Genomic DNA, 27454 nt, shown 5'->3' with positions numbered 1-27454 from the left:
ACAAATGGGTGTTGTACCCAATTCACTCCCTCTAGCCTGCCCTCCTTTGTAGGGTTCCTACGGGAGTAAAAAGGACCAAAAGGGTGTTACTCCACACAGGTGAGCTTATCTCCTTTTCCAAAGTTGCTTTTGGGCTTGAACTGAGCTTAGACTCTTTAAATACAGTTTTTTGCTGTACTACTCTTACTGTCCTGTGAAAGCTGCTGTGGTACTTAACTTGGTTGTGATTCCATAGATTTTTGAATTTTTAGCAGACCAATGGAATTTCTAAATGCATTTTTCTACATAAGGGCTATCTGAAAGATGGGGGCTCCTCGCTGGTGATGTTGCTTTATAACATGAAAAAAATCCATTGAAACCATGAAAGAAAGTTTTTAGCTAAACACCTTGCTTTCTCAAGGAAGACACAGGCATGGAAATGACTCAAAAGGAAAAAGCAGTTATGTGACAAACAAAATGAGAACAAAATCTAAGGGTAAAAAAAAAAATCACTCTCAGGAAAAAAAAAAAGATGGGGTATAGCATTCACACTTATTAAGAGAAAACTTCATTATGCTGAAGAGCCTTAGGAGAGCTCCTCCTTCCTGCTTTGCTTTTTGTCTTCAGAAAATTGCAGTTTGTGTTCTAATATTTTAAAAGTATTTCACAATGTTGGCTAAGCAAAACGCCTAGGGTTAGTCTCAAATCTAAATTGCTACTATGTGTATGTCCAGTATCAAAATAAGATTTTATAATTCATTCTTTCCCATAGATTAGTCTTCTTCTACCTAAGGTGTCTAACTTTTTGCCAAGAAAAATCCTTAAAGGTTGGCAGTTGCTTTGCTTCATGTTCCTCTCTTGTTCAGGTTCTTTAAAACTTAGATATCTGATGGATCAGTCTCTTTGATTCTCCAATCTGATGTTCCATCCTATTGCTTCTCTGGCAATATGAACAAGTAGTTTTCTTCAACAGATCATAGTGGGGGGACTGGCCGACACTCCAGATGATGTGCAGACCTATGCTTCTTGCACTCTTCTTGCATCCAGCTTGAAAGAAAGCAAGTGGGGAAATGAGAAAGCACAAGGCAAAGCACAGACTGGACCTATCGAGGCTTGTGTGGCATGGTTGCTAGAAAATGAATTCATTCAGGTTCTGGACTCTGGCAATGATGTGAAAGGTAATGTTGGTGTTCCTCCCAGTGATTGCAGTTAGCAGTTTTGAATCAGTAAATCTTCTGCAGCTGGGTACATGCTCAATGTAACTTTTTAATGAGGACTTCTGTGCATGTTTGTTTTTATTTTAAAGAATCATGTGTATCATGAATTTTTTTAGCTTTCTGGAGGGTGTCTTCATACCTGTTTTAACATTTTTTTTTTTGCATGCATGTGTTCTTGGAAGGCCTCTCTCTGCATATCACCTCTAAGACTGATGCATCCTAGTCTATAAATTCCCAAAATACTTTTAAACAAGGCATCCTTTTACTACAGGATTTGTGCACGTTAACTGTAGACTATGATTTTTGTCTTTCTGAAGAACCACCAGCACATTCTAAGTGACTGCAAGTCTCTTCTAGAACTGCTTGGTGTACATGGTTGCATTTTTTCCTGATTTTGGCTATTTTCTCAAAATGGCTAAGGATGAGACTCTTACAGTAATAGTAAGAATCCCCATTACAGGTTAATTTGTATCTCTCATTTAAGAAAAGATGATAGGAAATATTTGGTGTTCCTGAGAAAGAAATACTCAAAATGATAGCTCCTAGGCAGGATGGCAGATGGGATTCCGGTGTTTTTTGTTCAAATAGCTATCATAACTGTTAGTCTGAATAGTTAGAGGGATCCAAGCTTGTGATCTGGCCTCTAAAAAAGGCTAGTTTAGGCTTAGGCAAGCCTAAACCTTTTATTGTTTCCATTTTCCTGTCTTCAGAATGGAGAAGTATGCTATTTCTTCTTGAAAAAGCAGTTGGGAATAGTTAGTAGAATTGATATCTATAAAATACATTGCAACCTGGAAATGAGATAAAAACTTCCACTTAACTGTTTCTCTGTGTGTTTTTTTGTGTGTGTGTGGTTGGTTTTGTTTGTTTGTTTTTAACAGCAAAGGTATATCATCCAACACATCTTGGCTCAGCTACTCTTTCCTCTTCTCTTTCACCAACTGAAGCCATGGAAATCTTTGCTGACCTGCAGCGAGCTATGAAAAGCTTTGTTCTGGAGAATGATCTGCATATTGTCTATTTGGTAGGTTCCTCATTCTGTGTTTTGTATTTAGTACCGCCAAAACGAAGGAAAGGAGAGAAAGCACAGTGCAGAGTTTTTGAGGGCTCTATGTACGTAGGGGTTTTTTTTTGTGCTTTGCTTAGCTCATCCTTTATGACGACAAGTTCATAAATTGAATGTTTGTCAGAACTAGTCTGTTCCCATAGCATCTATTGTTTTGGCAGGTGCTGCATGTCCGTCTAAGCCCGTTGTTGTCACTCCTGACTTTGAAAGACTTAAGAACTTTGTAAGTTTGGGTTGTAGGATAACGGTAATTTTTCTGAGACACTTGATGGTAAACAAATTAGTTTTGTTGTGTGTTTGGGATCAGCAGGTTGCATCTCAGAATGCTTTTGGAGGCTCAGAAAACTTTTGGGGTTTTAGTATCAATTTTGCCTACAAAAAGCCTCAGAGAACTACACTGCTTTCTTCCTATGCATGGGCCTTCAGTTCAGTAACAGCAAAATTCATCTCTGATTCAGTTTACTTGCCTGGTGATACTGCCAGGGCTAAAGGAAGGAGCGTGATAAATCTTTTGAGGGGAAAGTGTCTCCAAGTTTGTCAAGATTTACGTGCATGGACATTTAAAAAGCTAAGCAATGCTATTTAAGACCATTGGAGAGGAAGCCATGAACCTGTGAAGATTAGTGAGGAAACAAGATAGAGTTGCAGTGAACATCTTAGGATTCATGGCTGCCAGAGGCCTATCGTGCAATCATCATCTGAATTTTGACAGTTGTCTTTAGCCTCCTTAAGTATAAAGTGTATTCTCTTTACCAGGCTGATAAATCAAAGGCAAAATTTGGGTATCTTGCCTGAAAAAAAAGTTGACTCCAAGGAGAATATGCTTGTGGTTACAGAGGTGTTGAGCTAGGGGACAGGGAGAGGCAAGAGACTGAGGGTTGCCTGTCTCTGCCTGCTGTGTTCATTAACCTGGTTATTGGCTCATACTGATAGGATTTTTGGGGGAGCGGGGGGAGGGGTGTCTACTAGTGTCCCATATGTACCCATATCTCTGCTTTAGAGGACCACATTAAATTTTGTTTGATTTCTACTAGGCAAAGTGGACTGTTTTGTGTCATGCACCAGTGAATTTTTTCCCTGTTTGCATATCCAAAACAGAAAAACAAAGGATGAATTTTGTTCATGTTCTGGGTTAGAGACAGTGATGGCAATATATTTTTTTTACCCTGTACTTTTTAATTGTGGCAGCTTGTCTAATGTTATTTTAAATCAAAGACACTGTTGAACAAAATGTTCTCAAGATTCTCTTCATTAAGCTAGCCTTTCTTGCAAGTCTGTTCATTTTGAAGGCCGAAGGTTTGTTTAGTTTTGGTGGCTGGTTTGGTTTTGTTTGTTTGTTTTTAAGAATTGTTCTCCACATGTTCCTTGTAGGCTACAGGGAAATTATCTGCTATAATGCTTTTTAATTCTCTTAGGCTTGAATCTTTTACTTGTACAAATATGAGACTGAATTCCAAGACCTTGTATTTTAGGAAAATTGATTAAAACAAATAAGTATTTGCTAGGCTAGGAAAAGAGTTTTCTTTAAAGAAAAAAAAAAAAAAACAACAAAAACCCAACAAACAACAAAAGACAATCTCCCACCTTAATAACTCTTGTTCTTCCTAGCAGATGAACAGGCATAGATGATTTTACAGCTATGTAGGCATCTGGTATTCTCTCTCTCTCTATATATAACTAACAACTGTTAGTTATTTCAAAATAATTAATCTTGCAGTATATCGATACAGTTATGAAGACATTTTGTCTCCTCATACTGAAACTGACTGTGCTGATTGAACGATAACAGAATTGGTATTCTGTCTAAAAGTCTGTGAATGCTTCAGATGGCTTTTTCGTTAGTGTTGTTAAAAGCTGAGATTTCTTGTACTCTGGGTAAACAAAAGCTTCAGTGAGTTCTGCCAAAATCTATGTTCTGTCCTGCTTTATCAGATGATGTGGCAGTGGTTAGTGTGGTTGCTAGTGGTTTTAAGAGGTTGATGGGTATCTGTCAGGTTTTTTTAAAAAAAGAATAAAGTTTTGTTTTGTTAAAGGAGAATAAAGATGCAGCTTATAAATCTTCTAGTGGCTCAGATTTAGGGAGCAATCTGACAAAGATTCCAAATTGTTTAATCATAAGAGTACCCGTATGAGTCAGATCACATCAGTACAAATATTAAAAAAACTAAGTTAGAAGAGCTTTTACTTTCTTCAGGGTACGTGGTCATGACTCAGTGCCTCTCAGTAGTGCGTAGGATGCTCTAACTGCATTCCCTAGACTGTATTTTTATTTACCCAGAGCTCTGTTCTGTTTGTTTCTCTGAAATAGTTTTTTGTATTGCCTTATTTTCTTTAGGTCACCCCGGTGTATGAGGAGTGGACCACAATTGATTGGTACCAGTTTTTCTGCTTATGGGAGAAGCTGCCTGCCTCAATGAAACGTGTGGCTGAGCTGGTGGGGATTGAAGAAGGCTTTCTGGCTCGTTCTGTAAAGGGCAAAATCATAGCTAAAACAGAGAAACAGCATAGACAAATGGCCATCCACAAAAGGTAGCCACAAATGGGTGTGAATGGGCAAAGACTAGAGGCTGTAACATGTGGACAGGCTCTGTGTCTGTTTTCAGGAACTGGCTCTCTGGCTGAGTGAGCTGATAGCTCAGAGCACCTGGATCTGGTGTGCTCTGAACTGAGAATACTGTTGGCACAAGATGTTTGTGCTGATGTTTTTGAAAGCCATCTTCTTTTTTTTGTGTGCTATGCTGTAGTACCATTCTGTCCTATGCTATCACAGTGCATTTTGCCATGTACACTAATGTGCCCTGGGTGATGATTTTATTTCCATGTGTACTACTTCTACAGGTTTTTCACCAGTCTTGCCCTTTTGGATTTAATCAGTGAGGTTCCCTTAAAGGATATGACCAAGAAATACGGCTGTAGTCGTGGCCAGCTTCAATCCTTGCAGCAATCTGCTGCCACCTATGCAGGTGAGTTGTATGGGCAAAATACCCAAGGAGTCTTAGGCTAGTCTGTTTTCTTTCCTTCCAGATATGGGGATAAGATAGCCGCAGTGTGGTACTAACAACAATCAGTCTTGTAAAACCACTTCCAGCTTTATAGCTTAATCTGTGGTTGCCCCTGCTTTGAGATGGAACCACAGAGTGTGCTGTGGGAAGGGGGCCAGATGAGTGGAATCAAGCAGTGCTGTAGCATGCTGAGGTTTGTGGAAATCACCCGTGTACTGTGCAGGAATGTATTTTGTTCAATACTAAGTATGGAAATTAAGTACAAGTCTGTTCTGAAGTTTTGCTCTATCAGGAAAGAGTACCTTTCAGCATGGGTGAAGTTTGGGGTCTCTAAAACTTAGCATGACTTCCTTCTGGTTGCAAAGTTAATTGGCTGGAAAGTATAAGTTTATAGTTTTCAAAACAGTTTGAGTAGTTTCCAGGCCATTTATCACCAGATAACAAGAGGTCGGATAGCTGTCACATTTAACTTAACTTCCTCAAGAGGATTTTGTAGGAGTAGAAGTAACAGCCCACCATGTGACCGAGGTTTGTTTTTTTTTTTTTTTTCCATTGCCTGTCCTCCATTATTCCATAAGCAGGTCTTCAATTTTTAAGATAGCTTTAGCTCAACTTGCAAAACCCTATGTGTGGGTTGCAGCATGAGTCAAAGCCCCAAAATGAAAAGGTCACGCCAACTGATGCAGAGTAGTTTAAATTAATTCTGGTAGTATAAATAACTTTTTGTTGTAGCAGTTTCATAATTCTCTATTCCAGTGTTAAAAATTTTCACAAAAGTAATTTGGGAAGTAAAATGAACTGTTGACATGACATATAGTTAAGAGATATGATAAAAGTCATATTCTCTAATCGCTGTAAAATAGCGAGGGATGCTGTGTCTTTCAGTTATTTTCATAATTTGTAGATGCAATCTGTGAGTAAGAAACTGTCTTTTCCCTGCTCTTTTCCTCCTCCCATGTTCTGGGGACTGCAATTGTAACCTTTATCGCAGGCTTTGCTACCTCCTATGATGCTCTCAGTAACTGAAGTTCTGCTGGCCAAATTCTGCTCTTACAGACATCAGTGCTGGCTTTCCTCAAAAGATTTGTGGCTTCTCTTATTGCCACTCATCACTGCTTTTTCTGTCTTCTTTTTTTCAGTGTGTTTGGTTCACAGGAATCCTGTTACAGGATATGCATGTGCTTCACACTTTCAAGATTAGCGTCTTTGAAAAAACAGTGTCATTCAGAATTTCTACCTCATTGATAAACTAGTTAGTTCTAGATTGAGTTCTGTGAGACCAGCTCCTAGTCATATTTGTAATAAACATGAGTTAGTTTCTGTAAGTAATGGGAAGGTGAGAGATGTAAAGTGAATGCCTATTCAGATGGGGGGGGAAAAACGGATCCAGCTTAGTAGAACTGGAGCCGGAGTGAAGACATTGACGTAACTTCTGTGTTCCAGGAATGGTAACAGTTTTCTGTAATCGACTGGGCTGGTACAACATGGAGCTGTTGCTCTCTCAGTTCCAGAGCCGCCTCACTTTTGGGGTTCATAGGGAGCTTTGTGACCTGGTACGAGTGTCTCTGCTGAATGCACAGCGTGCTAGGATGCTTTACAACGCTGGCTTTGTCACAGTGGCTGATCTTGCTAAAGCTCATCCTGATGATGTGGCAATTGCTCTGAAGAATTCAGTACCATTCAAAAGGTGAGAAATCAGTAAGTCCAGAAGTCAAGTAAAGGAGTTTGTAAGGTGAAGGATTACAGGATGAAACCTGTAATATAAAGTATGACAACCTTTTGGGACTTGGTGCCAAACGTTGGTTAGAAATAACTTGCAGGTCTCTATGACTGATCACAGTCATTCCGTGATTATTTTGAAATTAATAGAAGCATTTTTTATTTGCAGTATAAGTTTGAGAGACCTAAATTTTCTTCTCGTTCCTCTTTTCAATGCACTGTTTAGTCCTAGGTGAATTGTTAATGCTTTCTGGAGACCTTTTGCTGCCTCTAAAAGGAAGCTCCACCTTGATGATTTATTACTCTGTATCATTGGAGATCCTCTTGTGATTTTCGTGTTAGTGCAATGACAAGCTTCCTTGATCAAGTACCTGTTGGACTGTGCTATGACACCTGTCTGGTTCATGCTCCTGAAGTTTCCTTTCTTTGGATACCAGTGCATGGAGGAGGATTGATTCAGACCTGGATCTTGCCCTAGTAGGGGGTTGTGACTTATCTGGGGTACATGTTTGGACACAGAAACCTCGGAATGCTTCTGGGGTATGCAGGCAGTAATAGCTTTCATCAACATCAATTCACATATAGACAACTGAAATAGCTATTTTCTATTAAGTGTATTATATCTTGGATATAGTGCTTCTGTGAAGCAAGGAAGCTGTGAAGCTAATTGAAATGGGAGCAAAGCAGAATAGTGCCATCTTCTTGTGTTGTTTGTCATTTTCTGCATGAAAGTTTACATTTGTCTGTTACCTTTCCCATAGCGTTCGTAGGGCTGTGGATGAAGATGAAGAATCAGCAGAGGAGCGTCGGACTGTGCGCAGCATCTGGATGGCTGGAATGCAAGGCTTAACTGAAAGAGAAGCAGCTTCCCTCATTGTGGAGGAAGCCAGGGCACTTCTCCAGCAGGATTTGGCACTGATGGGAGTGCAGTGGAACCCAGAGTCTTTTCTTGAGACTGATACATCCTCTACAATCATCAGTGAGTCAGCACTGGAAGACAGACTACATAGATCAAATGGAGAGCAGTCTTCTGAATCTTTGAGGGTGTTAAACAACAAAGGGTGCAGAGCTGAAGACTGTAATGGCCTTGGTTCTCAGACTGGAAACTTATCAAATATTAAAAAGGGATATAAAAGGCGACTAAGCAGTAGCAGTACAGAAAACTCCAGATTTGAGAGTGAAGTCCCATGCAGGAGACAGGCTCGAGCAGAGGAAGCCAATGATGCTATTGTGTGCAGTGCTAGAAAACGGCCAGAAATGTGCAGAGATAATGAAAACCCAGAAGGAATTTCTCTGGTCAAAACCAAGATGTATTCCAGGAGAGCAATTCCAGAAGTCCCTACTGAACAAGGAAAAACACCAACATTGAGAACAAAGTCTTCAGTGTCTAGATTGATAAAAAGTACGGACATGCATTTAAACCGGACTAGGAACAAAAGTACTGCTTCAAAACCGCACAGGTCATTTCATGAAGATTCAAATATGCTTAGCATAGACATACAAAAGCCACCTACTTTCCATTCCACCATCTCTACAGATAATTTTTTTTCAGATCAAAATAATAAGGAATTTATGGAAACGGGGTCTGTAACTCATAAAGTCTCAAATTCTGTACTGATGGGGGAAATTAATCTTGAGAGGAAAGATAAAATGGAAGGATTATTTACAGAGCCTACCATCACTAAGGAAGGCATGTCTAAGGGGAGAGCATGTTTTCAGGCACCTGTTACATTGCAGAGTACTCCACACAACGATGTGGAGACATATAATATTGTAGGAAGTCTAGTAATATCTGGTAGTGCTAGGATACAGAGAAATGAAAATACTGATGATAAGCAGAATAAAATCAATAAAATGCAAACAGATGCGAGCTGTGCTGAGGCAATGATTGGTAAGCAGCAGATGGCTTTAGACACAAATCATGGTAATGTAACTGCTAGCTGCTCTGGAAGTGGACATGTCCATTATGGCAGCAGGATATGGAAGCCTGTGCATTTTTGTCCTGATGAGGATAAATCCTGCCATATTCAGATTCAGAATTGTGGCAAAAATGGGAGTGAAAAGCCCAATGGAATATTGTTACAAGCTGGAGCACTGCAGAAAGCCAACAGTCATCCTAAGGATTTTCTGAAAGACTCTCTAGTAGAATCCAGAGGTGTTTGCAATGCACATGATGTTCAGAATGGTTCATCCTCTGATCTGTTTTCTGACTCTAGAGACTTTGAAGACAGCTTCCCATTGGATACTCAAACTGAGATGATAATAAAACAGGAGGGAGCAGCTGGAATCACAGGACAGCACAGAATACAAGGTTCAGAGCTGGCAGCAATACCATGGCAGGAAATCTCCAAGAAACTAAGCACTTCACGGACTGAGAATGCTACTGATGAAAGGCTGGCTGCAACAGTTAGGAAACTGGGCTTATCAAGTCTTATCACAACAAATAACGTTGCAAAAAGCACAGCTCAGCACTGCAGTAATAATGTTTTGGAGTCTAGATGCCTTAGTTTACAACCTGTAGCGAAGGAAATAGAATCTGCACCTTGCCTTAAAGAAAGCAATTTGTCAGTGACCGACTCCCAGCTACACAGTTTTCTACAAGGTTACCAGACCCAAAATTCAGTGAAAGGGGAGAGTGTGTCTAAAGACCTTAATAAAGCAAACTCCCCTTTTGGTAGTGAGCACATTGTACAAGTAGAATGCCACCCTGTCCCTGAAACAAGCCTGAATATGAGTGATATCTTGCTGTTTGATGATAGCTTCAGTAATGTCAGTGACCTTTCAGCTGTTCACATCATGGAAGCTGACAAAAAGGACTCTGTGGAGAAGCAAGAGGCTTTGCTTCCTCCAGATGGTCTTTTGCAGAACCTAAGGACTGTTCAGAATAAATTTGATGTCAGAGGCAATCAGAAAGAGCATGAGGATCCTGTGCAGTGTAACAACGTGTCTCTAGCATCATCTGATCTAATAGCTGAAGTTTTAGATCATGCAAACTCCCCGTCTTTTCTGGAGGATCTTCCTTCTACATTTCATGGTCAGTCAGGATTAAGAAACCCAGTGATTTTTAACAATGACCCCAGACCAAAGGTTTTAGCAGGAGATCACGGTGAAAAGCTCCAGAGAAACCAGCAAGCTTTAGACAAGAAAACTCATCCAGTGGTGTGGACTGACCACTCATTTGAACTAAGCCCAGGATTGCAGGATGTATTAGACAAATGGCCTAGTCCCTCAGGCACTGAACCAGTTTCAGTAAGCTCCTGTTTGAAAGAAAAGTTACTTGCTCCTATTGTTAATCAAGAGCCAGATCCAGTTTTTGAATCTGACTGTTGTCAGCCAGAGCCTTTGCCCACATGCCAGGATTTAAAAAGCTCTTTCAAGGTTAAAGAAAACAAAACGGAAAACTCGGATCTTCAGAAAACAGACTGCATAACACTTCGACTCAAGGGAAGCAACAGAACATCCTGTCCTCTGCCAGATAGTAATAACGGGTTTATTCCTCCAACACCCCCCAAAGAGCTTTTTTCAAAGAGTTCTGTTTCTCTCTCTATGAAACCTGCAAGAAAGAGACAAGTCACCTGCATGAACGAAGGGCAGCTGATTCACCCACAGCAGAACAGCGAGGGCGATGCAGAGCAGGTGGTAAAAACACTCCAGATCAGTCTTGGGACTGTAGACCCAGTTGAGACTGGTGAGATAAAAGATGATTCCACTATAGACCAAGGCTTTTCACTGCAGCTATCTCAGGATGTTTTTCCACTTGTTCCTTTAAGTGCTGAAAGTTTCACTATTATTGATGTAGCAAGTGACAAAGAACTTTTCCAGACTTTTGTTGCAGAATGGAAGGAGAAGAGTAGATTCTCCATCTCAGTGGCATGCGAAAGAACAAAATGTCTTTTGTCTCCCAAATCAACGATTGGCGGCAAATTCAAAAAAGGTCAGTTCTATGTTCCAATGCATTATTTTGTGAACAGCAGGATGGCATCTTCAGCTTAAGGCAGGAGTGGAGAAGGAAAGGGTTTGCAAAAAAGGAGGAAAATGACTGGTAATAATTGAGTATTGTCAGACTCAGTAAAGCAAAGGAGCTGAGTGTTAGTAGGAGATGGAGAATTGCTGTCAAGCATTTCATTGGTAGGTCTTTGGTGATAGTAATGAAGTGTCAGCAGCTTGTTTGTATGTGAGAGCATCTAAATATTCTTAATGTTTCATTGTGTGTCTAATTTTGAAATGGATCTGTGTTGTGCAGTCCCTTTATCGTGTGTATCTTTCCATGTCAAAAACAAGTTTTAGTATATTTTAAAATGAATACTATATTTAACAGTAAACTGTACAGATTGTTTAGGGTCTCCACTGAGCAGTGTTACTTGTGGGATTGCCTCTGAACCAAGGTTAAATATTTTTGAGTTTGCAAAAAGTAAACTTGGTTCGATATATGCATGTGTGAAATTCAGATCAGTCTCTGGGTTGTTGCAATATTGCTTCATTTTTTTTTTTCCACAGAAGTATTCATATGCTGCAGTTCGCTGATGCTGCTGTATAAACATACTCTTCCTTTAAAACAACAAGATTAAGCAGAGTTAGATTCTTTGCTGTCGTATTGCCATCACAACAGCAACAAAAATTCTTAACTATTGAAATATATTTTTGATAGACAAACGTGAAATGTTTTTCAGAGTAGAAGGAGGGAATACATTTCTGTCTCAAGTCTTGAAGAGATTGCTATGAAAGACCAGAGTTTTGCAGGGATGCTATATAGGTGGTTGTTTCTGTTAAGAGAAAGTTTTGCTATTATAAACATGTGGGTTTTGGGGTTTTTTACCTATAGATAAAAATGAAGGTATATATTCACTTTTAAGAAGTTTAGGCTCAACTGTATGTATTTGCATTTTCAGGATCCAAACTCTTCTGTGTTTATGGATGCCATTTTATAATTGTAACTTAAAAATTATTCCTTTAGGAAGTTCTCCTCAGTGGATGCAAGTTAAAGATGATGGATTTCCTGTCAGAGGCTGTGAAGACATCTTGGTAGTTGGACTGGCAGTATGTTGGGGTGGAAAAGATGCATACTATATCTCTTTGCAGCAGATACAAGATCAGACTGGTAAGTGAGTGGACAGGCTGTGCTGTGTTGCATGACACTGCATTTCAGGAAAGTGTTTCACTTCAGCAGATAGGTTCTTGGAAGTGTTTTGAGTGTTCCAAACCCAGCTCAGCTGGTGATGGAGTGATTTAGCCATGTTATTCTGCAGTCTTAAGTGCTGAACACCCTTGAACATGTTGCTGTGGATACTTCTATGCTGCTATATAATAAGGCCAGGTAATTGGCTCAAGCACTGAGCATGCGTATGGCTAAAATGTTAGTTTACTCCTATGTTCTCTTTAGCTTACTTGCTTTTCTCTTTTAGCTTCTTCCAATTTTTGCTCTACAGAACAAATCTGTCACTTGAATGTTGAATGTAACCTAATCTGTCCTACATGGGCTAATGGCTAGGGTTTGATTCCTGGCTCTCCTTTGTTTAGTAGTACAGACACAGCATATTCCTTTTGGGAACCTTGTCTGGTTTGATAAAATATATAATATTGGTATAGATTTATTGTTATTTGTTCACAGTCCAACTGTAGTTTTTGTACGATAGGTGATTGCATTCAAGATTTTTCTCTTGCCTTTCTTATCACACAGTGGGTAAAACAATATTTTTGCTTGTATTTCCTGCCTTAGAAATCAGTATGAGTTTGGCACCGCCACCTTTGGACAAAAACCTATCTGTGACAGAGAGATTGTGTCATCTGCAGCTGTACCTGCAGAAGAAGCCCAAGCAGGAGCGCTCACTTGTCATGTATGACTTCATTCAGCACTACAAGACTCTGGTGATGGCTTGTGGCATCTCCTTGGAAGGAAGTTTTGAGGACCCAAAGGTTTGCAGGATTAAAAAATTTAGCTTGGGTAAAACTACTAATTTAAACACACCGGTGCAAACACAGGAGTACCTTCTGGTACTTTCATTCTGTTATTTAGATTTGAATATGCAGGGATTTAGTGAAATTTTCTTTCAGTGGGAAATCTAGAACAGTATTTAGAGGAGACTTCTTTTGCTATGTGCGTTGATGGTGCCTGCAAGAGAAACAGAACAGGTTCAGTGATAGGTTAACACATTCATCATTCATGTCTGATTGCTTGGGTGGGGAGAATGAGTTTAAATCTTGCCCTTGTCCCAGTGGACACAGCTGAACTCTTGTTTTGTTGCTATAAGAAGCTTGGGACTAAAATGGCAGAAGTGCTTCTAGTCAGATTATTGATTCTGAGAGCAGAAAACTTTGTAAGCAAAAGATTTACCCACTATGTGTATGGACCACCTTGCTACCACTATTTTCTCAAAACAAAGTTTACATGTAATTTCAAGAGGTTCTGGTACCATCTGTAACTCACATGAAATACTGGAAAGAGGTAAAAACACCTTCTTGTGCTTGTTAGGAAAAGCTCTAAATGCATAGAAATTTCTGGTGTTGATTTTTAAAGCTTGCATCGTACATGGGCTGAATAGCATCATGGCAATATTAAAGTCTGCAGGTAAGTAGCTAAGGTGTTCAACACAAGGACAAATTTAGCTTTTCATACCAATACATAGTTTTAGGATAAAATTAAACCCCGATAAAAGTAGCATCTTTCCCTGCACTGTTCCATGTATTAAATGGAGTCATACTCATCTTTGTTTATTTTAGTCATGCAATGAATATATACAGACACCCCCCACCCCCCCATATATATACATGTGGTTTTTACCTTCTGCTTGCATGGCAGAGACAATGCAGAAACCTATGTTTCATCCTATTTTGACACAAGAAATTGAAATATAGCTATAAGTGAAATTGCTTTGAAGGCAGTGGGAGGTATGAGGCTTACTGAGAATAAAATTTGCCTTGCAGAATTCTTGGTACTAGTGCTGATGTGCAAAAAATAGGAGAGCTCAGCTTGACTAATATTCTAGATCAATAGCAAGTTCTGATTTTTACAAAGTCAGTTTTCAGATTAAACAAGTTTTGATCCTGATTTTCATATTTAACCCCCTTTGTGTTAGGTTTTAATAGATGAAAAACCCTGAGGACAGCGCTTTGAGATGTGTTTAGTTGACAAAGGGTAAGGTTTTCAAATATACAGAATTAACTTGGAGTGAGAATGAAACTTCTCAGTGACTTATGCCTTCTTGAAGGTTTTACCTGAAATCATGTAACTTTTCCACAAATTATTCCAGTCTGCCTACCAAATCAAGAAAAATAATCTGCACTATAACCTTGCATTAACCTCCAGTTAAATATTCATGTTGTATTACCACTAAAACGGAAGAAAGGTCTCACAGAGATCTCCCTTTTTAAGGTTGCATGTTGGCTGCTTGATTCTGGCTCTAAGGAACGTACACTTCACAACATGGTGACTAACTTTCTCCCCACCGAGCTACCTCTACTGGAAGGGGTAGGCACCGGCCAAGGGGTGCAGAGCCTGGGGCTTAGTGCCAGCGGAGATCGTTCTGGGCGGTACAGAGCAGCAATAGAGTCTGTGCTTATCTTCAATGTCATGAACCAACTCAGTAATGAATTACAGAGGGAAAATCTGACAGGTAAAGAGAGCTCCTCCACTTGAGGGCAAAGAGGGAGGGTAAAGGTAGTTGTGCTACCACAGGCTGAATGATCACTGGAGCAGACAGGAGATTTGGAAGTTCTTATCTAAGTATATTCTGTAGCAAAATGTTTATTGGTTAAAAGAAAAGAGGGAAATTCCCTTGGAAGTACATCTGTTTTGTCAAAAAAATTATATTTAAAATTAAAATACAATTTTTATATCCCAAATATCCACCAGTTCCACTGGTTAAGGCAATAGCAGATTCTAATTTAAGTCTCTGAATCAAGCAGATCTCTACCTCCCAGGTGAGTCCCCTGGCTGTTCTGAGGGGACTTGTGGGTCTGCCTATGGTTTCTCATGAACATTTTCAAATGCTTTTGCATTTCCTTGTCAGAAGCAATTCCTAAAACCCTCAACTGTTTTCTGAAGGAGATTTCTTGCTCCTTGGCCTGCCCGTATAGCATTGTTTGACATGTATGTGTTGTGTCCATGAAACTTTTGTGACCCCATAGTGAATGATCCAGTATGTTTGCACTAATATTTGCTGAATGCTTGCCTCTGTTTAAAAACAAGCGAACAAAAAAAAACCCTCAAAAGCACCTACCTGTTGGTGGGCTTCATGATCGTTTCCTCTAAATTGTATCCAAAGCTTAAGATTAGGGTCCAGTCTCACTGAAGTCTTTTACTGCAAGTTTACCACATCATTTATGTTTGTAATAACCAAACCTTAGCACGTTTTCAAAAGATGTGGGTGGTGGAATGAAAGTGTATCAAGTTAGAAAGCTTTACATTAAGCATGTCTGTGGTTCGTAAAATGTTGATATACAAAGAGATGTGTATTTCTCAGAAAAAAAAAAAAACTTTGACAGAAGTTGTTATTCTTTTGAATACTTTTGTGATAAAAAGTTCTGGAATACTACTTATTATGAAATATTTACTATGAAATATTCCAGAAACAAAAGTATTTAAACTAAATCTATATTAAAAGATTTCAGTGTGTCAGGACATTCAGGATTTTAAAAACTGAGGATTCCCCAGGGTTTTTTTTTAATCAATCTGTTGATCTGCAGCTGATCTGTTTTTGATGTTATAAAAGTTTTTCTTGGGGTTTGTACTTACTACAGATGTATTTTCTAAAGTGGAGATGCCCACCCATTATTGCTTGGCTCTGCTGGAGCTAAACGGCATTGGCTTTAGCACAACAGCATACGAAACCCAGAAACAAGTCATGCAAGCTAAACTAAGTGAGATTGAGACCAAGGCATATCAGCTGGCAGGCCACAGCTTCTCCTTGACGAGCCCTGATGACATTGCAGAGGTATGTGAGGGTTAGGGTGGGAGGGGGAGAACTTTCTCAGACGATACCCTCAAGAGGCTTTTGCTTAGACTTAAGAAAAAACCTTCTTGGGTAGACTGCATATGAAGAAAAGACAAAACACAAACTGATGTCTCCTCAGAGTTGATTTGTCTTTACACTCATTATGAACTTGCTGCCTGCAAGGTGCTGTGCGTCTCCTGCTTGTTATTGATCATTCTGTTTTCTGCTAATTTTAGTAGAAATAAGCAAGATAGAAGTGGAAATAAGCGTGCTGGAAATAAAAACCAACTGGAAATAAGCATGTTGTTTGTATAGACCATGGCTTCTCCTGGCACACAAGATGATCTGCCAATTAAATGGCTTCTGGAGTATTTTGGATGAATGGTGTGGGACTAGAGAAGCTTTTTTTTGCAATACCAGTATTCTACACATGAGATGTGATGTGATACCATGTAGTCTGAGTCTAAGAATAGTTGTACTGAGCAAGTTGTATTGTTACCCTTGTCCCTATAGAGGCATAAAAGAAGAGGAAAGACTGCTTTAAAAATTTTGAATTAACTATGGTCTGTTTTTAAGAACCTGTTCTATAGAACTGATTCTTTTTTTTAAAGCCTAAGAAACAGATTTCTATGTAAATTAGCAATACTTTTATTCCTGAAGAACTTTGCTATGTATTTTTTAATGTATGTTACATGGAATCATAGGAATAGATTATAATTGCTGTGCATGCTTTTTTCCCCCATTTATTTCCTTTCTATATACTAATTTCTTGCTGAGGGGCTATACTTTATGTGGAAATAGTCAAAATTTGCAAGCAGCCATCACTAAAAGAAGTTCCACAGAAATATTCCTCCTTTGTTGCAAATGCAGAACCTTTGCTCCATAACAGTAGTCTGAGTTAGAACTCCTGAAATAACGCTTGGCTCCATTTTCACTCTGCTTCATGGAAAAGGGGAAGGAAAGTTTTTTCTGAAATGCTGTTCTCTGAACTACAGAAGCTTGTTTCTCATGTGGAAATTTTGTTAGGAATCATGTAAAGTATCTTGTATAGGTTAGTAAAGCTTTACCCTTCTAGTTTTGTGTCAGTAAAACTTTTGTGCTACAAAAACATGCGAGAGAAAAACTTCTATGTCCTTCCGCCAGCTGTGAAGTGAAACACAATAGCTGCTAAATAGTGTATAATGCTACATAGAAACATAGAATGAAAAATGAAGAACTGAGTTCTGTCTCTCAACAAGTAAGCATATATTTAATTTTCCAGTTCTTGGCAATTTTTTAGAAAAACTAATATTCTGGCTATTTTATAAAAGGTATTTGTGACTGCCGCCTCCTCTTATGCCATTCACGTTTCTCTGAAGCCTGCTCCCTGCTAACACTTCTTTTTTTTCACCAATGTTCTTCCCACCTTTAGTCATCTTAATTCCACGTTTTATTACAGTTGACTGTCAGCAGTAACTTCACTTACTGGATGGACTTAATTAACTTTTCTAAAAACATATCTTTGAATTCAAACTTAGTGTTCAGAAAATGAGATTTTAGATTGCATTTTGTAGTTAATTAAAATACGGAGGAATGACTTTGAGAGCAGAGATCTTTAAATCAGCTTTTTAATTACCTGAAGCATTCGTACTATCCTTTAGTTGGAACAAGCTGTTTAAGTGCTGAGTTCCTTTTTGTTTTCTCTTGGGAGTAGCATGCAGAAACTGATTTGAAATGCTGGCCTTTTTCAGGTTTTGTTCCTGGAGCTGAAGTTGCCACAAAATGGAGATGTGAAAGTTCAAGGGAGCAAGAAAACTCTGGGTTACACCAGAAGAGCAACTGCTAAACAAAACGGGGTTAGGCTGAGCAAGCAGTTCAGTACAACCAAGGTACAGTAAAGTCTGGTTCTAATCTGAAAGTGACTGTAAAAATAACTCCCTCTTCACACATCTGCTGCTTGGTTACATTGGAGTTAGGTATGCTACCTTAAATGAAAGTAAATTTTAATTGCCTTTTTGTTCCTCCAGTTACCACTGGAAATTCAAACGGGATTCTGCCTTCTCTGTTAGCAGAGTTATTAACTCCTCCTACTCTCCTAAAGCCTGAGTGTAGTGAGGACATGACTATAAATAGCAGACTTCAATAAGAATAAATCAGGCAGAATTTGATTTCCCAAACCACCTGTAAGACCAAATTAGCACCATAATTTTGTAAAGCCAATAGTAGAACAGTTTTTCAATATCAGCTTGAAAGATACTTAAATACCATGATGATTAAATACAATATCTTCCCTGCCTGATACTACCATATCTGTGTGTTGTGCTTCAGAGAATTTGTCTTCAGAATAGCTGATCTGATGGCTTGTCAAATTTAGTATATCAAAAACTTCTATATGTGTGAAGGCTATTGACATGCTTGCCAGCTGATAAGTATTGTGGAGCTGCATTAATACCAACTGCTGCAGGCTAATGGGTGCTCTTGCCAGACAAGTGATATTAGCAGATATACATGTTCCTTGCTTTCAGGACTCATTAATCTGTGTTGTTTTCTTAGTTTCTCCTTGTTCAGTATAGTCAGTGCTTGGAAGACAAGTATTGATTTCCAAAACTCAAGTGGCAGTGAAAAAGTGAGTGCGGTTGTGGTTGGCAGAGCAGGGAGCAAGAAGCAAAGTGAGGATTTCCTCCTTTTGTGATGTGGAGGGATGAGGCTGCAGCTGCCTGCTGCATATAAAAAAATGTTATTTTGAGAAATGTTTGCATGCCACTGTCTTTTGAAATTCTTGTTAGTCCCTTCTAATTTCTGATTTAAATGAAAGGATTTGATTGCTAGTGATCAGCTTTGTCTTTCAAGGAGCATGGTCAAGGGCTTCATTTTATGTGTTCCTAGTGTACGGATAGGAGAGAGCAGGGAGAAAAATATGCAAGAAGACGGAGGAGGAGCATTAACGCTGGGCCAGAGGAGACAACGTAGGGGACCTATGGCAAGTGATGCTTTATTTGATCATTTCAGGTGATTTATTGGTTGGTGCAGACTAAGAGTGGTGATGAGGTTGCAAAAGTCCAAAGGGAAGTGAGTGCCTTCTTGTGTGTAATAAAATTGCGGTTGTGTCTCATGGTGCTTTGATTGCCCAGGTGTAGGCGGTGTAAATGGAGGTGATATCCATTTAATTTTAAGGCAGTGAGACTGGAAGCTCACTGTGGGTGAAGGAGTTGCTTTTTCCTGCAGAACTGCAAAAACTTTAATTATAAAGCTTTAAAGGCAGTTATTATAGTTGTGCCTTTTTCTCCCCACAAGGATGTTTTGGAGAAATTAAAGACACTTCACCCATTGCCAGGGCTGATATTGGAATGGAGGAGGATCAACAATGCCATTACTAAAGTGGTGTTTCCACTACAGAGGGAAAAGCGATTGAATTCTGCACTGGGAATGGAAAGGATATATCCACTCTCACAGACTCACACAGCTACAGGTAAAGAAATGCGTGCAAAATCCTCACTTCTTACTGATTTTTTTTTTTTTTTTTTTTTTGGGGGGGGGGGGGCGCAGCTTTTCTATAGGGAAAAGTAAGGAAATCAAGCCTGTGCTCTACTTCAAATGAAAATACTGAAATACTTATTTCACAAGAATCTGCTCTAAAAGTCTAGATGTCTTAAAATAGCTTTTGTGTTTACCAAGTAGTATTATTAATTTCTTGCACATATTAGCATGTAAATCTCTGACCCCGGAACAGGTTCTGGATTTGGGAGTTTCTTATCAGTGAAACAGAAATGCTGCAGGGGAACCATCTTGAGCCCATTATACCTAAATATTTTTTTTTTCTTCAATTTTCTCAATGGTTGTGTGTTGTCCTGCCCTCCTGCCCCTTGTTTTTTGGAGGTGCAGATGTGTGTTCAGCTGTGTGAAGTTAGAGAGACTCCTTTTGGACCCTGACTTTGTTCTGCTTTGTCTTCCTTCTCAGGTCGAATAACCTTCATAGAACCAAATATCCAGAACGTGCCAAGAGATTTTGAGATTGAAATGCCAACTGTGGTTGAAGAAAGCCCACCCTCCAGAGCCCGTGGAAATGTTAATTCTCATGCTGTTTCTGGGGGCAGGTAGGAGGATCTTGGCAAAGCTTCTGCCTACTCTTCTAATCTTAATGTGGTCGAGTTGTCAAATTTCTCTTTTTCTGACTTCACCTGTGGCTGCTGTCATGTCAGTGTGACTTGTTAGTCAGTATTTCTCTTACAGTTTCAGGGGAATAAATACCTAAAGATCAGTGACACGTGAAAGACCTAATAATACTAACAGCATGTGACTCCATGTAGCCACTTGCTTTTTGAAATTCTTTATGAAACCCTACAGTGAGATTAGCATTATGCTCCCAACTGTTGGATGGAAAGCCTGAGTGTTAAAAGTAACTAAATTGAAGTTAGGATCTGGTCTGACGTTCTAAGAGCTACTCTGAAAGAGGCGAGGTTATTATGGAAGAAGCAGAAGAAAGTTCAACTGGTTTATGCTGTGCAGCTCCCTGTGTAAGGGAACATGGGTGAATATATTTTTCATTCTTTGTTAATAGTTTCACTTGTGATAATGATCCTGCAAAATCTACCAGGTAACAGAAAAAGATTTCTAAATCTGGTTTCTGTTAACCAAACAGCCTATTTTGACAGTATTACATGCCAGTGCCTAAACAGTTGTGCGCAAGTCTAGTGAAATATCAAGGTGGATCTTTTAGCAGATAGCTCGTGAGCTTTGGGCCTTCATACTCGGTGGTGGTTTTCTATCCTTTCAGTTTCTCTTTCCATTCAGGTTCTTGTCCCACATGGGTCACCTGAGTGACTTTTATCATCTTTTTTTCCCCTAGCAAGATGTGAGAAATTTGGAAGTTTTTGGCTCTTCTGTTTGTCGTCTTTTACCACCATGTGTCTAACATCCTTGTGCCCTGAGTAGCACGGTAAGAGAGCCCAGGAGCAGCAGGATCTTGTCCATGTGTCTTCAGAAGAACCAGGCCTAGCCATGGAGGCAGAAATGTTCTGAGAATGGCTCTGGCAGTGCTCAGGCTTGCAGCAGCTTTGCAGGATGGTTGGAGAGTGGGCTGCATTCTTAGAGTCTTCCCTGTAGCGAAGCAGCCCATCAAAGGAACGGAGTGCTTGCTGAACTTGAGAGAGGTCTGCTTCTCAGGCTGACTTTTGGGACTACATTCCTTAGTTAAGCAGCCAGTGCGTTAGGAAGATGAGCAATCCCAAAGTCACAGAAATGACTGCTGGCACAAAAGAATGTCATGCAGCCTAAGTCTGACATGCCTTCCAAACTTTGGTCCAAACTGTCTTTTAACTTAGTAATTGCTGTTACTACTCCTTCCTCTTGTTGCAAGAAGCTTCTGACCAGAGGAGTGTAGCTAAATTAGATCATTGTATAAAGCCCTTACTCATTCAACTAAACTGGGAACCTGTGCTGGACAGTATGATTCTCTACAGTTCCCATATGTTGTCCCTGACCTTTATTTCTTTTGCAAACTTATTTCTGTGATTTTTGTGCTATCTTTCATCTCCTTGATCCCTACCATCCCTGAGATGACAAGGTGTAAGAAGAAAAGGGAGTGCATAAGGGAAGAGCGCATGATGTCTTTTCTGTGCTTTGCTGAAACTAGTCTTGATCTCAGAGATACCTTTTCATTCTGAAAAAGAAATTGCTCAGATCCCTGACTCAAACATCAAGGACTTATAAAGGCCTTTTGACTTCTAGTGAAGAACCCAACGGACTGGCAGGTAGACTGGTGCTGATGGGAGTAGGTGGTATGTATGGTGTCACAGCTGCGCACTGTTCAGTGGGGGCACTGATGGCTACAATTTCATCTGCAGCTACAAGTGTCTTGGTGGGACAGGAGAGCTAAGCAAGCCCTGAGATGTTGCAGAGCACCTGGGTGTCACTGTAAACTTCTGGCCACCTGGAAAAGAAAATCAAGTTGCTTTGGGGCCTTTTTTGCTCAGTCTTTAGAGAGGAAACGTGCAGTGTTTTACGAGCACGTCTTCTGCAACTTCTGCTCTGCTTTTACAGGCTTACTTGTGTGTGTGCGTGTGTGTGTGCAGAGTCATGAGGCTGATGTGGGGGAAATCTTTTCTGTCTCTGCTAGGTATGGGCTGGTGTAGGCATTCTGCATATGAGAATGATGTTGAGAGAAGACTTGGCACTCAAGGTGGGGTGTTGAGTTTTTAGTATTCCTGTAGGACTCCTGTGCTATCTTTCTGGAATGCACCCATCACAGATCTGGGGCCTTTCATCTTACCTGTTTTGGAGTGGAATTATCCAATGTACTAGGAAGATTTATCCCTAAATCTGTTCAGAGTCAGTAAATCCCTTCAGGTGTACGTATGGCCTCTGTCCAATTCCCCCATGGTCAAATTTAGGTATGGCTTGTCCAGAGGAGTGGAATAGAGGCTACGGTCTCACTTGTTTTCACTGATTCTTTGTGGCAAAAATGATTATGCATCTTTAAGTGTTTTAGAAATTGGTGAAGAACAGTTATTCTTTGTCTCCACAGGTGTAGAAAGCGTTCCAGCATTTTGCCTAATGGCCTACAGGCTGAGGCTGAAGACAGATCCCAAGAAAGAGGAATACCATTTTCTGTCAGCATGAGGCACGCTTTTGTTCCCTTCCCAGGTAATGCCCAGATCCTGCTCCGCAATTGTTGAGAATATAGTTAACAAAAAATCCTAGATCTGATGAAGAGTTAAGAATTGATGACAGTATATATCTGACTGAGCAACCTGCTTGGAAAACTAATGCAGTAGTTAGCATGCCCTCAAAATTATTCACAAGACTGTAAAGGAGAGAGTTTCAGTTGGGGAAATTATTCAAATGTTACAATTCAAATGTTCACACTTTCCTTTCCTCTTTAAGAATACCTGTTTTTTAAAGAGGTAGCTTAGGCAGCTCTTAATACACAAATTGCACTCTATCTAGTGTTCTTTCTATCCAAATATCAGTTCTCATATTGCCTGCCCTGGCTTAGTACAAGTCTGCTGGTCTGATCTCTGTGACGATCATTCCTATCAGGTGCTAGACTTTTACACAGACACCTGGAGAGATACTTTGTGTGTTTTTTATGGATTCCAGATGTAGGGGCTAGATGGAAAGCAGGCAGGCCTGGGCATTGGGGAAAAAGGCAAGAATTTTTCTGATAGAAATGGCTGTGGAAAACTTTCAGAGCAGAAGATGCAAGGACAGATTCAGTCCTTCTTGCTGGAATGTTGGTTGGAATGTTGTTGGAGTAATTTATGAAATAATGATGTTTGCTAACTTCTTGACTTCAGGTGGCTTAATCTTGGCTGCTGATTACTCTCAGCTTGAACTGAGGATCCTTGCTCATCTGTCTTGCGACTGTCGACTCATTCAAGCCTTGAACGGAGGTACTGATGTCTTTAAGAACATAGCAGCGGAATGGAAAATGATTGATCCTGAAGCCGTTGGAGATGGGACCAGGCAACAAGCTAAACAGGTAACTTTTAGGAGAAAAATTCAGCAGCAGCTTTCTGGGCAGGAAGGTTCAGTGTTCAAAAATCAGGGAGTCAATAGTACGGTTTTCTGTTGGGGTTCCGCCGTGGCTGTTCAGTAGTTGCTTTGTATGTCCTCCCACTCTCAATACGTTTCAGTTGGAGCTGTCTGGGTTTTGGGGGATGAGCGTGGAGAAAAGCGGCATGAATGGCTCGGACTCAGAGGTAGTCTCTCTTTTTGCATGCTCGCCCTTGTTCCCATACACTTGTCTTCCAGTGAATCACACTTTGTTTTGGTTCTGCTTTCTCTGCATGGTTCACCATATGGTTGCGGTTCTTCACACTGTCCTCTGGCAGATTTGCTATGGAATCATCTATGGAATAGGAGCAAAATCTTTAGGCGAGCAGATGGGGATTGATGAAAATGAAGCTGCCAATTACATTGAATCCTTCAAATCAAGATACACAGGTTCGGATATGGCTGGGAGCTGGGTGGTGGTTGTTTTTAATCCTTTCTCTCCATGTTCTTCAAATCCTAAATTTGTCTCAGCCCTCTACTACTCCTATCTCTTTTGAAAAAGCTTTTCATTTTGAAGAAGTCTAGTGCATGAACACAGCAGTTTGATACTCCATAATGTTTTACGGTACACTCTGGTTTTATTCATCTTTAGGATCTTGTTGTATGCTTATTATATTAATTATTTTGTTGTTTTTTTAATTAATTAATAAGCCCTGGGGATTAATGTTAAAGCTCTTAGCTTTCTGAAAAAGAAACACTCTCTTCCTTATAAAACACACAGCTTCAAAGGATATGCAATATAACTTTAGACCACACTTCTTATACATTTTAAATATAAGTACTTCTCTCTTCTGTTCTTGTTTTCTGCTTTCATTGAATTTTAAACTGTTTTGCATATAACCCTTACATTTTTATCCAGCTGCTCAGAGCAGCTCTCCCATGTTTTGTAAAAAGACACTGTTGCGTTTCTAAGCAGCATGTTAATTTTTAGGAAAGCTATAAAGGGAGTAGAGCTGCAATCAGAAAATGAATGGAGGGCAAATGGCATGAGAGACAGCTAGCTCTAATCGTAAAACTTGGAAATGAGCTGGAAAATTGTGTTCTGAAGATTCAGGGTTTGTTTCTTTAGGAGGCAGATGCTGAGAAATGGTGTCCTATTAAGAGTCTGTTTAGTCTTCAGTAATTTCTGGATAGTCTCTCCTTCATGACCCTTAGAAATGACTTCCTGGTTCCCCCCTCTCGGTACATGTGCATACATACAAACGCCGCAATGTACCTTATATTGTAACGTCACTTCTTATGAATTTTCACTTGTGTGTATTGCCAGGCTGACATGCTAAATTACATACCTAATGAATTGACTAATACTGTCAGTCTTGATCTTGAATAGCTCCTTTTACCTTTTATGTTTTGTAAACCTTGGAAAGAGACTGCCTGAAGTTAACTTTTTCCACTTTAGTCCAGTTATTACCTGAACTTGCAGTGAAAGGGACTCTTCCCTCTCTCACCTTTCTTTGACCTAAGTTTCTTTTTAACTCTCTTGGTGGATTCACTGCTTCCCTTGCAAAGTGCAGGTGGGTGAGTTTGTTTCATCCTAGAATCTGAAGTGACACAGTCTGAAGTTAGGCAGCCTGAGGCATCAAGGGCTCTGACTTCTGCTTTCAACTTACTCCTTTCCTACTACTTGTCTTTCCAGTGCTGGTCCAGGTCCTGACCTCTCCATTATCAATAATACATGTATGATCCTCTGTGCCTGGGCACTGTGCAGAATGGAATTCCTACCTCCTTGTGCACAGCCAGATATCCTGACACTATGCGCTCTCTTCCACCTCAAAAGTCTTAATAGGTTTCCCAGCAGAGCTGCGAATAGGCTGAATGAGCGATTGTGTGCCCTTGGCCACTGACAGGGTCTAGGAAATTTCAAGAATTACCTTTGTGCTGTTTGGGTGTCCCAGACCGCTTTCAGTGACCCCAGTGAGAAGTGAACATGGAACATCAGCTGTATTAGGGAAAACTTTTTCTTACCTTTCACAGGGATTCAGAAATTCTTGAGGGAGACGGTGAGGAGCTGCAGAAGAGATGGGTTTGTGCAGACCATCCTGGGGAGACGGAGATACCTGCCAGCTATCAAAGATCCAAATCCCTACAGTAAAGCTCATGTATGTTGAGTGCAGTACCTTTTTCCCTTTTTTCTTTCTGTTTGTTGTTGTTGTTTTTAAAGTACTAGATTTCTTCGCGTATCCGTATCTGCGGTTTTACAGGGTCTATGAGCCATCTTGGTCATGACCTTCCGCTTCTCACTTAGTTCATTCTTCCCTCAGTTGTTCTGTGAATAGCAGAGCTTTTGTCATGGTCTGCTTGACGTAAGTCTTCTGTGACTGGGTGTACAGCTGTCATCACTGTGCTAACCTCACTTCAGAACTCCCACATTGGAACCGGAATGAGTAATTTATTGAAATGGACATGATTTGTAAAGCCTCCACACAGTGATGTGCTTTAACTCTTCAGAATGAGTCGCTCCCACTCAGCAGTCTTTGTATGTTATATGCTATCAGCACTTGAACAGGAAAGGGCATTTAGGTCTTATATGTTTGAGTATTTGTTCCTTTTCTTATTGCCCCTCAAAGGAAAATTGCTCTAACTCGTTGAATAAATATTTAGTGAATATATGCCTTTGCACTGGCATTATTTTTTTTCAAGGTCGTTTTGGACACATCTATCATAGACTCTACTTCAGTAAGAGTGAATTGAGTCCCTGGGGAGATGTTGGTACATTTCTGTGGGGAGAAAGCATTATACTTCTCAGTAGGAAGCTGGATCGGGTTGTATGGAATTAAAGACTAGAGTGGAAGAAGGAGGAAGTGGGAGAGTTTGTACTATCAAGTAGTTGAAAGGGAAACAAGGAGACTCTCAAAAAACTTTTGAGATGATTTGACTGTTTAATCTGAAGGATACTTCAGGATGCACCTTTGTAGATGCACCTTCTGATCAACTTTGATTTATTTTTTAAAATCATATTAAAGACCAGTTAATGAATTATCTTCACTTTCATTTCAGCTTCCTCATAACTTTTGCACACATTTCAGCTCTAATCAAAGAGAGAAGAACCTTTGAATACAGTTTTCTTGTCCAAGGAGGGGATTAGTAGAGAGGTTGCTTGTGTGTGTGTGGGAAAAGTCATTGTGTCACAGTGTGGTCTTGTGGGTTTTTGCAGTCAGGGTTTGGTGTAGCAGACCAGATTATTAGTCCATGAAGTCCAGCTTCTTGCCTTTGGTTATCCATTCCTGATGGTTTTGAAGATAGGCAGAAGGTATTTGGATTAACTGTGAGATTTTTCTGCTCCTCATGAAACTGTTGTCAGGTGTATATGCTTCTCCCTCTTGTAGCTTGTGACTCTTGAGGTTATTACCCTTGATATTAATTAATTTTAAATTTGTGGAAATCCTGCTTTTCTTAGTCATCTGGAGAAATTTTCTGTTTGACGCTAGTCTTTAATGTCTCTCTCTTTCAGGCAGATATAACAAACTCTTTATCTGGCGGTTTTACTATGCTTGTATTTGGCCATGTATTTGTCATTTTTAATGAAGTACATGTGGCATGCTGGATTTGATTTATTTTTTGGGGGTGAGTTTTGAGAACAACTATCTCTGTTTAGGCAGAGCGACAGGCTGTGAATACAACTGTTCAGGGATCTGCTGCAGACATTGTCAAAACAGCCACTGTGAACATTCAGAGGCGCCTGGAAACTTTCTCCTCTGTGATCAAGTCCCATGGACATCTGGAGAGCTGCTTCCAGAGAAATAAGACCGGTATGCTCACCTCTTCCTTGCACACTAGAGCAAAATTTTCAGTGTTACTAATGTAAAAGAAAAAAAAAAGGCCTGCAAAAAAGAGTTAGGGCCTTTGGACTAGGGGTGGGAGACATTTTGTTTCCTGACAGCAGTAAGTCTGTGTTTAATGGGCAGCAAAGTCATGAGGAAGGAGGGAGAATGTCTGCTCAACACACAAACTAAAGCAAATGCTGTGATTAGATCAGAAACCCCAACTGCCTCAAAGCAGATCTTGCAA

The 27454-nt window shown here is 39.9% G+C and overlaps 1 protein-coding gene across 1 annotated transcript in view; it reads left to right on the top strand.

Annotated features, from left to right (window-relative positions):
• Positions 1-27454, top strand: part of POLQ (polymerase (DNA directed), theta) — a 53407-nt gene that overhangs the window by 20297 nt on the left and 5656 nt on the right. The window contains exons 11-29 of the mRNA XM_010567683.1: positions 953-1162; positions 2083-2220; positions 4598-4791; positions 5101-5225; positions 6708-6951; positions 7745-8385; positions 8848-10917; positions 11938-12081; positions 12700-12896; positions 14353-14593; positions 15720-15913; positions 17644-17781; positions 19187-19361; positions 19851-19986; positions 22416-22534; positions 23188-23372; positions 23725-23836; positions 25421-25545; positions 27042-27195. Of these exons, the coding sequence (XP_010565985.1) occupies positions 953-1162; positions 2083-2220; positions 4598-4791; positions 5101-5225; positions 6708-6951; positions 7745-8385; positions 8848-10917; positions 11938-12081; positions 12700-12896; positions 14353-14593; positions 15720-15913; positions 17644-17781; positions 19187-19361; positions 19851-19986; positions 22416-22534; positions 23188-23372; positions 23725-23836; positions 25421-25545; positions 27042-27195 (5542 nt within the window). The remainder of the gene's footprint in view (positions 1-952; positions 1163-2082; positions 2221-4597; positions 4792-5100; positions 5226-6707; positions 6952-7744; positions 8386-8847; positions 10918-11937; positions 12082-12699; positions 12897-14352; positions 14594-15719; positions 15914-17643; positions 17782-19186; positions 19362-19850; positions 19987-22415; positions 22535-23187; positions 23373-23724; positions 23837-25420; positions 25546-27041; positions 27196-27454) is intronic.

This window comes from Haliaeetus leucocephalus, unplaced genomic scaffold (assembly GCF_000737465.1).
Source record: "Haliaeetus leucocephalus isolate CR32 unplaced genomic scaffold, Haliaeetus_leucocephalus-4.0 Scaffold228, whole genome shotgun sequence".
Lineage (NCBI taxonomy): Eukaryota > Metazoa > Chordata > Aves > Accipitriformes > Accipitridae > Haliaeetus > Haliaeetus leucocephalus.
This window is presented reverse-complemented; position numbering and strand designations above follow the sequence as displayed.